Source organism: Panicum hallii, chromosome 2, assembly GCF_002211085.1.
Source record: "Panicum hallii strain FIL2 chromosome 2, PHallii_v3.1, whole genome shotgun sequence".
Lineage (NCBI taxonomy): Eukaryota > Viridiplantae > Streptophyta > Magnoliopsida > Poales > Poaceae > Panicum > Panicum hallii.
In genome coordinates, this window is record NC_038043.1 from 7647400 (window position 1) to 7661646 (window position 14247).

Below are 14247 nucleotides of genomic sequence, written 5' to 3' on the forward strand. Positions count from 1 at the left end.
GAGGTCTCATTAGTCACAAAGAGACCTGTTCCTCTGGTTGCTGCCCACAACAGATGTTGGACGGCGGATCGGATAAGTGCCCTCTCTGCTCTGCGACCAGGAGGAGGAGACCATTCAGCCACCTCCTCACCTCTTGCGTCTTCTCGCGACAAGTCTGGACGGAGTCGCTGGCCAGGGCGGGCCTCCAGCACCTTGCCCATTCGCTACAAGATGAGGACCTCCAGCGCCTTGCCGCACGGTCTTTCTTCCTCGAGAAGCTCTCTAAGGAAGCAGCAACACTGCCTGTCGATGAGAACCTGCGCCGCAAGCTGCTGCGGGTCCGCATCATCGTCGAGGAAGCAGAGGGCCGGCAAATCAGAAATCAGGCCATGCTAGAGCAGCTCAAGGTTATTAGAGAGAGCATGTACAGAGGCTACTTCATGCTGGACACCTTCAAGTGTCGAGCTTACCAAGAGAATAGCAGCAAGGCTGATCATAGTGTGAGTTACTCTTTTGCTCTGTCTAAGTTTAACCCTGCGAAACGGGTCCAATTGTGTAGAGGAAGTGTTCAAGGTGAAAAGGAGCTGCATCAAGTGCTTGGCTCTCTGGAAATACTCATAACTGATGCGAGTGAGTTTGTCTTGTTTTTAACTGCCTGTCCTCCATTGCACCGCCAGCCATGTAGCACATACTTGGTTTTCCAGAAGTGTATGTTTGGCCGTCATGCTGAAGTGGAACATATCATTAACTTTTTGATGCCAACAAAGGGGTCACCAGTTGCTTCAAAGTTGGATGTCCTACCAATTGTTGATCCAGCAAAAGGCTGGTAAGAGCACCCTTATCGAGCATGTGTGCGACGATGAAAGGGTGTGCAATGCCTTTTCTCGAATTATATTATTTACAGAGACAACATCGATGAAATGCTTACTTCTGTTAGAGATGGTGGCACAATAAAGCATCAAAATCATGCCCCTGACAGAGAAAGGTTTTTGGTTATTATTGAGATAGATGGGGATATGGAAGAGGGTACATGGAGTAGATTATACTCAGCATCCAAAAGGTGTGCAGAAGATGGTACCAAGATAATAATTTCTAGCCAGTCAGATAGGATTGCAAGATTTGGAACAACTCGAGCTGTCAAGGTAGAGTATCTAAGACAAGAACAATACTGGTACTTCTTTAAATCTCTTGCATTTGGCAGCACAGATCCCGAGGAGGAACCGACGCTTGCTGCAGTGGCTATGCAGATGGCCCAGCGCTTGAATGGTTCTTTCATAGCTGGGAGTATTGTTGCGAGCATGCTCAGAGCTAATTTCAGTATGAAGTTCTGGCGCATGGCTTTGTCATGCGTCAAAGAAGTCAGTCAGAGATATAGCTTGATATTTGGTGCACACCCTGTAAGTCCTTGGCAAAACACAAAACAAGCATATATTCCAAGAATAAATGGTTCTAATAGCTACTGCTCGGTTTACAATGACTATCAAATAGTTTCTGCTCAGGGTGAAGCTCAGATGGTAACGTTTCAGGAAATTTCGTCCGGGGGTGTTCTACCCTATGGGAAACTTGATGTCCTGGCATGGAGATCTTCCATACCACCTTACTACAGCTACATTTTTAGCTGTGAGATACATAAAGCACCAGAATTGGATGTTCAGAAAAGGCGCACTCGAAAGAGCAGCCATTGATTCTGTTCCTTTTTCTGTTGGAGGGAGGCAATGATAGTGCTACATATATCCCTATATGTAAATACGAGTAACAATTTACCTGTATGTTTAGCAAACTTTTTAGTGAAATCTGCTACAATCTCCTCTACCACCACCTCATCAGGTTACATCAGCTGGCAGCACTCCCCCATACTGCGTCACTGCAGATGTTAGAAATTCTTTTAGGATCCGAATCCAAGCAAGATCTCTGTTCACATCAAAGAAGGGAGACAATTTAGTGTTGACAGGTCATGAAGTGTTGAATAAATTGTACTGTGCACTATAAAAAGTTGAAGCTTGCTCCGTGCGTATATGCAGATGTCATGTATGTCAGCCTTGTGATGGGTTGTCTGCATAGTTTATTTGGTTGCTGGGAACTTGAGATGGGGTGTAATGCTTAGTTATCGCATGTTCTTGTGTCTTTTATGTAAATTGTTTGTCCAGGGCGTCCAAAATGTAAGGAGACTTTGTGGAAATTTTCAAGAAACCAGGCATTGCATTCAGTTTGAGCCGCTGAACACCAGAGGCTGAGGGCCTCAGCAGCAGCAATGCAGTGGCAGGCAGCAGCTCAGCAAAGTCAGCAACAACCTGCCACGGTGTGTGAAGCCAGGTGAGTACTCCGCCCAGCGCCCCCGACGGAGACACCACCTGTGTTTGCTTCTGCAGGAGATCAGTTTTCTGATATTTAGATCAGTTTATGCCCATAAGTATGAGCATCTTTGTACGAGTCATTGTATTGACTCTTTAATCGTAGCTTCGGAGCTACATCCTTATACGTCCTGGTACCATGTTTCCATAGACTTAATATATTTGGGTTTTTTGTATCAAAAAAACAAATTGATGCATCCTTGTTCATATATGGACCCCATGTAAAGTGCTAGCTGAGTGATCTGAGTTCCAAGCTTATGAAGATTTTGAGGCAGGGGAGTGAAGTGCAAGTTGAAAGAGTTTTTTGGGACATGACTTGGATTGCCATACATCGTTCAGATCATCATGTGTATCTTGAAACTGTGTGCTGTGAAAGGAATTAGTATCTCATTGTCAACTTGAAATCCTCTACTAAGAAATTTTGTAGTGTTAAAGTTTGGCTCATCCGAACAGAAGAATAAATAATTACTAGTTCTTTGATTTCCAAAGTTATCAACATTTCATGAATTAGCTGTACAATTATGATGAAAACAAATTAGACTTTATGATTTTTGTTACCCGGAAGCAACACACAGGCATTTAACTATATATATATTTCAGAAACATTGGTAACGGAGTAACTTACATGCAAGGAAAGGAGTCCCAAACTGGCAAACATGATCTCAGAGATTGCTACAACCATAAAACTGCAGTTCCAACTTCCAAAAGTTGAATTTGGTACAGAAACAGAACACAAAATCCTCCAGTTTGGAGGGTAAATAATCCATCTAGATACTACCTTATGGATAGCATATAGAGTACGGACAGCAGTGCACGGCAACAATACGGTAGTCCTCTTGATCAAATGAAAATGGAAAAGGCACGTATTGCTTGATGAAAATTGAGTAAGCATGACCAGCAACAAATATAACGTCTATGCAGTAGCTGAACAGATGGACAGCAAATTATAGCTCCTTAGTGAAAGCTAAGGTTTTCTGAAAGTAAGTGTAAACCATTACAAATGCCATCTATAGTTTGCAGAAAGCATGACACAACAAAACAGGCCCCAGACACCAACTCAGAGGTACTCAATAGTTTTGCATCCACATGATGAATTGTCAAAGGGATCATCGAAGGTCAGATCATGGATATGCCTAATATGTATATGATCACTGACGTAAGAAGCATGTGCCATGACAAATCGAACATCTTGAGAAGCTCTTCTCTCCAGCTGCACTTTACTACGCTGTTGAGAAATCCATTCTGCATCACACTTCCTACAGCGGGTCGTGCATTCCAAAACTTCTAGCACCCTCGCATTCAAAAGAAAGAACTTTGCAAATTCCACATCTCTCGTGAACCCTCGGTAATTTATCAACACTAATTTCTTCAGATGGAGATCAAGGCATTCGATATAATCATGAAAATGACGATGCAGCACTCGTCTCGATTTATTATTCAGAAATATCTGAATAGGAAAAAGGAAAGTCATAAAAATAGTTTATATACTGGTTCAGCATGGTGACTGATAGAACAAGAAAACAATAAGTGGCATGAAAAACATATAGTCTTGATAGAAAGGTGTCCTCACCAAGATGTATAACTTCTCCACGCAAGGAAAGCATTTCATGAGGCCGATAGCATCGTCGACACTAGGAGGGGACATGCGAAGAACCAGAATTTTCACAGTACGCACAACAGTCGTCACATTGACAGCTACCATTTCCTGAATTAGCCATTGAACATATAAAAAGTATAAGTGCACGAACTAGCAATTGTATAAGCATAAGGTACCCCATTACATGTATGAGAAATCCAAATGGCACCTTGAAAACAGTAGTTCCCAGCTCAAGTTTGGTAATGCCAGATGTCAGAGCGCCCAAGAACTCCAGCTTGGGCGCCCCAGATACCCGGACTGATAGGCCATCTTCTGCATGCCGGAGGAATAGCCTCTGTAGGAGAGGGGCATCCTCGATGATCACCTGTTCCAGCCTTTGACCAACAATCGGCTCATTGCCCACGACAGATACACCAAAGCTTTTAAGGGTTCGGGACCTGATTCGGACGCATCGGGAGCCCCCATTTTGGACAGCAGAGTGTGTGGAGCGAGCTCTCGTCGATCTCGACGCACCGGATCGTGAGATGCTTGAGGTGGGGGAAATGGAACCTATCGACATCTTCGGCGGGGAAATTGACGACTACCTCGCGGCCGGCGCTGACGCTGAGGGCGCGGAGGGAGGACGAGAACCGGAACGCGGCCGGCGGCAGCGCGGTCGGCGCGAAGCCGTCCCATAGCTCGAGCTCCTCGAGGTTGTCGACCGCGGGGGACCGGAGCCAGCCGTCCAGATCGGGGTACCTGTGGGAGACGAGGGAGAGGCGGCGGACGGGGCCCCGGTGAGCGAAGAGGACGCGGGAGACGAGATCGGCGATCCAGCCGTGCTCCTCGAGGCCACAGAGGTCGTCATAGCCGACGAGGTCGTCGTCGCAGAGGTTGAGGGGGGCGGAGCGCCAGAGGTGGCGCCACCGGGTGGCGAGGGCTTGCGTGCGGGCGCCGTCGTCGGTGGGGAGGAGGGAGATGATGGTGGCGAGGATGGCGTCCGGGAGGTTACTGATGAGGTCGGGACCGCGGTTCCGGTGCTTCGCTGGTGGATGTTGGCTGCCGCGCGCCGCCGGCCGGCTGCACCCTCGCTTTCTTGGCTCCAGGAACCGCCGCCATGGCGGCGAGCCGGCGAATGCTGACGAGAGGGAAATGGGGGAACGTTTGGTCGGGTCCCGGTCAGAGGCCTCAGTATTTCTGGTCTGAGCCGGGCCGGACGTTGTTCTGGACTGAGCTTGGGCCAGGCCGGTGCAAGTAGCCTGATTTTTCTGGGCCTTCAATGGCTGCTAGGCTCAGCCGCTTGGGCCAGACCGGCAAGTAGCCTGATTACTGTTTGGGCCTTAAATGGCCGCCAGGCTCAGGCAAAATTTAACATGCTGCCTCAAACTTCTTGCGTGGAGATTTTTTTTTTAGAAAAACCGGGTTTGTATTTCGTATAGAGTTGTAATAGTTTACATCCCACATCTTACAAAGACGTTTTTGAAAGAAATAAAAATTACACATAAATTCTTGCAAGACAATCTTGTCATGGTCGCCAACGATCGGAGCAAACTCGTTGACGTCTACCACCCCACCATCCCGACGAACCAACATTCGAAATTTTCATGGGCACACATCAGGAACTTCAATATGCTTTGTAGCCGCCGAACGCTTAGGTTAGAGAAGATGGTCGGAGCCTATCGCTTCGTCAGACAGCAAGCTATCTGACGCTGCAACCATCAGCATCCACCGCACGATTCACCTCGAAGGGGAGGCAAAGCACCAGAACAGAAAACAGGTCGTAGCTAAGATCCTGACTGACCCAACAACGCACCAATAAGCGGGCCCCGCCGTACACCATATTTTTGTCGCTAATCCTATATATCTTCAGGGAGGTAGGATGCTATATAACTTCCACTTTGAGATTCGTGCGCGTGAGCGGGGATTGCTGGTTGGTCATCCGAGCGGACAGCAAGCAGTAGGAGGAGGACACGTGCATGCTCCTGACGCATCCAGGGACCAGGGTGCCATGAGAAGTCGGATGGATTCCTTTTGAATTTAAAACTTTGGTTTCAATTTTCTTTCAAACTGTAAGTGTGTTTTAGATTCCGTATGAGTCACGGTGTTATTTGGAATCTATGCAAAAGAACAAGATCCAATATGAATATATTTTGACTTCTTGATCTTTTTTAAGTCAACATTCAAATTATAACGCTTCAACATTTTAAATATGTATGTTCAACATTATAGGTATACTACATCAATATTTTCATGTGAAATGTTGAAATAGTTTATTAGAATTGTTGAAGCAGATTTTGATTGATGTTGGCTCTAGTGGCTTAAAATGTTGACTATATCAGTTAAATATTTTAAACATGCTAGGTTATTCATATTTATAGCAAAAATAATGAATCATGGTCGCATACTAGCTAGGGTGGAAAAGGCAAGAAAGCTTACCCCGCCGGCCTGTCCACCTGCCACCCCGCGCGTTGCTTTGCTGCATGCATGTGTGCGCTGGTCAACTGCGCGCTGCACGGCTGTGCGTGCGTGGCTGCCTTCTTGTAATGGGCCGTGGTGGGCTGTGCGATTCAAACGTTTTCCATCAAATGGAACTATGGAAGATACATAGGAGCCACCCATTTTTATTACTTTCTTCAGATTATGTTTATACTACCTGCGTTCTTAAACAGGTAATACTATTGACCTTCTCCTTTCGTTTGACTATTCATCTTTTTTTATTAAAGATTTATGCAAACAAATAAATCTACAAGTTAAATCTAAAAGACTTTTGACCGATAGACATAATGATACTCATTTTACTCCATTTAATAAATATTGTTGGTCAAAATTTGAGGAAAAGTTTCACAATATCATATATTTAAGAACAGAGGTAGTATAATGTAAACGGATCTTCGTTCATAGTACTCATTGATCTAAGATCCAATCACAATCAATAAGCCCATATGACAAATTCACTAGAGAATATATAGATACAATTACTATATTTTCTAGGTGAGAAAGTCAACATCCTCACTATAAATTATTTGAACATAAGACATGATCTTTGTTTCAAAGTAAGTATGTGCAACAGAAGCACAATGGGCCAGTGAAAATAAGCATCAAACAGTCTTCTTATTGTAATTAGGGCCTTACGTCATAGTAAGAGAACGGGTGATCACCTAGGATGAAAAGTACCGAAAGGTACTAACAAATATGTAAATATGCTCCATTTTTATAAAGCTCATAACCCCGATATTTGCGCCAAGCTCGAGTTTTAGTTTAAGCTTTCAAGCTCGAGTTGATATGCAATTACTTAGTAAACTGCGATTTGATTCTCAATTCATCTATATCTGTATAGCTTGATAAAGATGTAGCAAAACAAAGTAAGGTTGACACCAGATAGTATATCTGTGCAGTGGCTGGATAGATGAACAGAACACATCTTGCCAGAGGTAGTGAAGGTTTCCTGGATGTAAGCAGAAACCATTAATATTCCATCTATGGTTTGCAGGATACCAGCTCAAAGAAACTGGAAACTTTTACAGCTACACAACGACTGATCAAAGGGATCACCAATGCTCAGATCGTGCATATGCCTGATGTGCATGGAATCATTTGAATAGTTATGGCATGAAAAGAGAACTTGAGCATCTTTACAGGCTCTGATCTTCAGCTGCAGTTTGCTACCCTGTTTAGTCAAATATTTCGAATCACAGCTCTGACGGCGGGTTGCCAATTCCATCATTTCTAGCGACTCTTGCTTTCAAAAGAAAGAACTTGGCAAATTCCACCTCCCTCTTTATCCCTCGATAGTTTATCAGTACTAATTTCTTCAGATGGAGATCAAGGCATTCCAGATAATCACGTGGATCATGAAGTCGCACTCTTTTTGACTCCTTGTCCAGAAATACCTTACCACAAATCAGAAAATTAAAGTCTACCATGGTTTAAAATGGCAACAGATTTAACAGGATGATTAGGAACAAAGCAGTTGGAAATAAGAATATGAAAGATTGGTGGGAGGCATTGTTCTTTACCAAGACATATAGCTTCTGCAAGAAGGGAAAGCATTTGCACAACCAAAACCTTCACAGTCCGTACGTACCACAGTCGTTGAGTTGACAGGCAAAGTTTCCTAAGTTAAAACATTAAGTACAAAAAATGTATGAGCAAGAACTAGCAGTTCTGTAAACATAAGAGGGATAACACATTATTAAGTGATGGGAAACTAAAGACAACCTTCAGAACAGTACTTCCTAGCTCAGGTGTTGTAATGCCACACGTGAGAGACCCCAAGAACTCAAGATTGGGCGCCCCGGATATGCGAATCGACAGACCATCTCCATCTCCCTCTTCCGAATGCCTGATGAAGAACCTTTCCAGGAGAGGGGCATCCTCGATGACGACTTCTTTCAGCCTCTCAAGATCCCAGAGCTCTTCGCGGTCATCCGAAACCCCAAGGCTACTAAGGGTAGGGGAGCTGATCCGGAGGCGATGGAAACCCTCATTTTGGCTGAGCACCAAGCTCTCAAGCACGGGGCATTTGGACAGCAGGGCGTGGAGCACGGTCTCGGCAATGTCGACGCACTTCATCGTGAGCTGCTCGAGGTGGGGGAAGTGGAGCCTGTCCACGTCCTCCGCTGGGAATAAGACGAACTCGCCGCCGCAAAAGTTGCTGACGCCGCCGCTGAGGCCGAGGCCGCGGAGGGAGGCCGACAGCCGGAACGCGGCCGGCGGCATTGGCGCCGGGTGCGTGAACCCGTGCCAGAGCTCGAGCTCCTGCAGGCCGTCGAGCGCGGGGAACCGGAGCCAGGCGTCGAGGTCGGGGTAGTTGCCGCTCCAGCTGCGCCAGCCGAGGGAGAGGCGGCGGACGGGGCCACGGTGCACCGAGAGGACGCGGGAGACGTCGCCGCCGGACATCCGCCTGAGGATGTCGTCGTCGCAGAGGCTGAGCGGGGCGGCGCGCCAGAGGTGGCGCCACCGCGTGGCCAAGGCCTGCGTGCGCGCGCCGTCGTTGGTGGGGAGGAGGGAGATGATGGTGGTGAGTGCAGCGTCCGGGAGGCTGCTGATGAGGTCGGTCCCGGACTCCGGCGGCTGTTCTTGGTTCCCGCACCCGGAGCCGCCGCCGCCGCTACCCTATGTTTCTTGGGTGGACAAGCCGTCGCCATTGCCGGCGAATGGTGAGGAATGAGAGGGGTTTGCGGGGAGTTGCAATACATTGACGACAAGGCTGCCTCGGAATTGTAAACGCACACTCACGGCCCAGGCAGCCCACCAATGACTGGACGCAGCCCAAGGAGGCACGGAAGGTTTTTTTTGTTTTCTTTTTTCTCATACTTATAATTAAATTACATTTGTAGATTTATGGTGATTTTTGCTTTTTTGAATTGAAAAATCTGAAAAATCGATTCTTAAGTTTATAAAATGTAATTAACAATTTGGAACTAGACAGCCAACACTCTACAGGAAGTTTCCTAAGTAGTTTTCTTCAAAAGTTGATTTTTAAAACCAAACTCAAAAAATAAAGTATACATTCATAGTTTTACCTGGCCATCCCCCTCTCCCCCTCCCCCCCCCCCCCACACACACACACATATATATATATATATATACACACACACACACACACACATACACACACACACGCTCTAAAGTCAAAACTCACAGTCTTCAATCAATAATGTCATTTTATTGATTCCAAGAAAGGCACATTGTCTAGAGTGCTTCAATTTGACCAATGAAACAACCCTCCCCAATACATAATGTTATTTTATTGTTTCACTGTTTCATAGGGTGGTGATAGAATTTAGGGCCCTATTTAGCACAGCTTCTACCGGCTCCAACTTCAACTCAAACAATATTGTACCCGCACCATCCATGAACGAGAAGCCATTTCGCAAATTGAGTAGTATAAAAAATAAACTAGAAATATTTGGGAGTCGTGGGAGGGAAGGAGTCCTCGAAGAACCTGAGATCATATTGGGGTAGTGTTAAAGTAGGATGAGTGTGACGAACTCAGTGTAACTCAAATGGTAAGGTGGAACTTATCCATCCAAATTTGAGTTTTCGACTTGGCACAGTTTCTCATATTTTTTAAATTTTATTTAAGAATTTAATTGCGCTATTCTTTTAGTGGCTATCGCCCGTCGACAGCGAGACGCTTGTGATGACTTCATCAATATGGAGATCCCTGGACTCAGTCTCTCGAAGGTGCTTATAGAGGTAGGTGTGAGAACCGCCTAATTTAATATCATTTTAAGTGAAACCGTCGGTCCTTATCATGAAGATGAGAGTTAACTCGCGCTCGCACCAATGGCGCGCCACGGGTTAACCCACATCTAAATTCCCAAGAACCAGCTTAACTTTTCGCCGAAAATAATATTAAACCCGGTAGTCCCGGTATGTGCTCCAACATATGCCCAAAATCACGCATATGCACATACCGTCGCAAGCTCATACATCACCATTGATCCACAAAGAGCAAATTTTAATACAAAGTTAAGCCATTAACCATTACAACAATGATATAAGGGAAGGTTCCAAATCTGAAATTTAAGGTTCAATAGAGGATACAAGCCTCGGGCTCACAATAACATAGATAAGATAAGAACCATAAGGTTTAATGTTTATCATGATAACCCCAAGTACGATACGCAGCGGAAAATATAACGATAGATAATATTAATGGCGTCTTGCTCAAGGACACCATTGACCATATTGGCCTATTCCTCGCCCGCGCCGGGTTCGGCGGGGTAGAAATGGCCAAACACCACTTCCGGCTCACCTGCAACTTAGTATAATAAAGCAACATGAGTACAAAGGTACTCGCAAGACTTATGCGAATAAATAGATCAAGGAAAAATGCATATGAAGGCTCACAAGAAAGGCTTTAGGGTTAAGTAAATTAATTAAGCATGAGCTCCCTGATTCCACCATCTAGCCTCCTAGCATTTTAATTTGCTTGCCCAACCCACCTCAAATTTTAGTTAATTAGATAACTCAATTTCTAAGTATCAACAAGAGGTAACAAGAAACCAACCACTTGACCACAACTTCTACGAAGATTTCATAGGATAAAGAGCTTGCTCGTAACCGAGAGCGCGGCAATTCGAATTGATTCATTAACCTTGCAAGGGTGTACATCTTTACCCACACGACGCAAGGACCATGCGACTCACCCAACCGATCACATTGGGCAAGGGGGTACTCGCATCAACCTTTCCCGACAAGTTGTAACCGTTGAACATCACGCCTAGCTTGCGTGGAGAGTTACCTAGGTCCACCGGGGACACCCCTAAGCCTCTCTACAAAGCCCTACGACCACGCATCTAGGACCGTGCATCAACGATTAGAACTAGAGGGTAATCGGTTTATCCACCCCATGAATGGACATGTGGTAGTACGATAAGTGCTCAATTTCCGAGGTCATCCACGGACGGTCCTTAACCAATTTGAGCGGACTATGCCTCCGAGACTCCTTTCCCTAGGCCCTACCTTCCGCTCGAATTAAGACATAACCATCTCACTAACCCCTTTTTCCGAACTTCCGACAACGAAGGATAAGCACACATATACTAAGAGTGGTGTAGTGAGTAAAGTGATCCTTATTTCGATGTTTCTTGCAACTAAAGACCAAATCTAAGCATGACTAAGCGTTCATTAGATCATTTAATTGTTAACAACACGTGACAAGGACATGGAAGTGAAATCAAGAAAGGGCATAACTCAAAAGTAGGATCAACAATGCAATAGATAAATATTAACATAAGCATAGATACCCCAAGTGAAATAACTAAATTTAAGTAAGTTAAGTAGGTCAAGGGATCATGCTTAGCTGCTTGCCTTGGTTCTCTTCTTGCTCAACAACACACTCGGCTCCCGGCTCGGTCTCAACGAACTCGGTGGGCTCAACGGGCGCGTCCTCCGGCGTCTCGGTCACTATAATGCATGAATGAGATGTATGCATTAGGATGATGCCAATGATGTGAAAATGAGATGATATGCAATGACATGGTAATAGAAGAAAAATGTCACATCAACGCGAAAGCAAAATCACCATGGCACCACAAGCTCGATTACTAATTTTAATACTAGGACCGAGGCGAACTTCGCCTAGCAAGACATCTACAAGCATAAATCATGATTTAATTTAGGCACACAGGGGATCTCACAACAAACTCATGAGAGTTGAAATTGCATCAAGAGTATATTTGTGGAATTACTTATGTTATTTATAATTTTCAGCCGTTAAACTCAAGTTAAATCTTAAAAGATACACAAAGAATCTCTACAAATTCTCAAATAATTACTGGAGGCAAAGTACATGATAAGAAAAGTAACAGAAGTGGTTTTATCATTTTATCAATTTTCTATCAAAAGTTATGCATTTTACAAGCTTGCAGGCAGCAAAACCAAAAATGCATTAAAAACCTATCAAACAGTACAGGAACAATTACATAAGCTGGACCATGAGATAGATCATTTCACAAGGAACACAACAATATTTAGTTTGACATTTTTAAAGCATCACACAACAAGATTAACAATTAACTTGGTTTAGCAAGAAAAGAACTATAACTCAAGGTACAGGGCTCTAACATGCATAACATTAATTTATCTAAGTAGATCTATTACAGAGGATTCAAACAAAACAAATTTCATAATTTTTGGAGATCTACAACAATTTCTACGCAATTTACAAGATCACACATGAAATAACAAAAACAAAACGAGGCGGCAAGCGCTAGATCCACCCGGATCTAGCGCCCCTGGGCGCCGACAGGCGGGCCCAGGCGGCCAGCGCGCGGCCCAGGCAAAGTCAAGGCCAGCCGTGGCCTTGACTCGCCACGGGCGCGGCCAGCGCACGCCCACGGCGCGACCCGCGCGCGAACGCACGCGCGCGCGGCGCGACGCGGCTGCGGCCAGCAAGCGGAGGAGTGGCAGGGGGGCGCAGGCGGGCGGGGCGACGCGCGCGCGAGCAGCTCGGCGCCACGGCGGTGCTCGCCCGCGGCACGGGCGAGCGGGGCGAGGCGGGGAGCGGCGGCGCGACGGGGCATGGCGGCGGCGGAGGAAGGAGCGCGCCGGGGAGGTGCAGCAGGCGGAGGGGGAGGCGGGGAGTGGTCGGAATCGAGCGAGGAGGAGGAGGGGATGGTGTATGCGCGGCCAATCGGGCGGGGCTTACCGGCGGTGGTGGATTGCGGCGGCGGAAGGGGAGGCGGCAGCAGGGGGGAAGAGGGAGGGTTGGGGCGCTAGGGTTCGGGCCGGGGGAGAGGAGAGGACGCGCTTTGAAGTCGGGAGGGGAGAAGACGGGCGGGCGGCGCGGGAAACGAAGGGGCGGCGGCCACGCTGGACGGGCCAGCGGCCGCCGGCGTGCGCCACCGCGCGGGCGCCCAACGGGCGGGCGCAGACGCGGGAGGCGCGGAGGGGGAGGCTGACACGCGGGCCCACGTGCGCGGAGGAGAGAGGGAGGCCGACAGGTGGGGCCGAGAGAGAAGAAAATACCCGAAAAGGAAAAGCCCAATTTCTAAAATCTAAAAATGGTACTTCTCGAGCTCCAAAAATCACCAAAATTTTACTGAAGCAAGATTAAACCATCAAGAACACAATGCAACCACTAGGGCCATAAAATCTATTATGGATTGTTCACAAAAATTCAAACAACATTTCAGTTTTCAAACTTTCCAAGAATTTTATGGCTCGACAGAGACATCCAAAAATTGAGGAAAAATATCTACAAATCACCATTTGAAATCTAGTATTTTAATAAAATATTTGGGGGCACAGCCACATAGCAATTTGTAAACTTCCTTCACAAGCTTCACTCAACAATAACAAAGAAAATGGATAACTCATGTCAAAACATGCACATGATGCTTGATTATGCTTGGATGGTGCTCATGATGAGGTTTTAAATTTTTATCCTGTGCTTTTACATTTTGGATCATGACAGTAGGGTTGTGTTGCATGTGTGTATTCGTATGGGTAAGTGTGTGCGCGTGTATATGAGTGCTTGCATCTATACCGTGTTTTGAAAAAAATATATATATAAGCGTCTGCATCTGTACTGTGTTTCGGGAAAAGAAAAACCTTCTCTTTTTTCAAATACAGAACATGCATGCGTGTCAAGCTATTTACTTTATATTATTTTAAATAAATTAATTAGCTTGTCCTGGATGCTATATTTTTAAAAGGTGAGAGTAGCAATTAGCCATGCTCGGCAAGCCAGCCAAACTATTTAGCCATGGTAAGCCTGACATATATAGCTGGAATGGGGAAACAACAATTGATCTCTTAATTGTCATTCTTTGATGGAAGCCACGGGCAGCGTCAGCATGAATTGTCAATGTCACGTTCTAGCGAACA

General features: G+C 45.9%; 1 protein-coding gene and 1 pseudogene across 1 annotated transcript; one reads left to right on the forward strand and one right to left on the reverse strand.

The window, feature by feature from the left end:
* Nucleotides 1-53: 53 nt before the first annotated feature.
* On the forward strand, nt 54-2567 carry LOC112880839 (annotated as a pseudogene).
* A 1642-nt stretch (nt 2568-4209) lies between these two features.
* LOC112880840 lies at nt 4210-8805 on the reverse strand. Its single transcript, XM_025945583.1, has 2 exons — nt 8223-8805; nt 4210-5044 (listed from the first exon to the last, which is right to left on the reverse strand). Exons 1-2 carry the CDS (start codon nt 8803-8805, stop codon nt 4350-4352), a joined length of 1278 nt encoding a protein of 425 aa, XP_025801368.1. The 3' UTR covers nt 4210-4349.
* Nucleotides 8806-14247: the final 5442 nt, after the last annotated feature.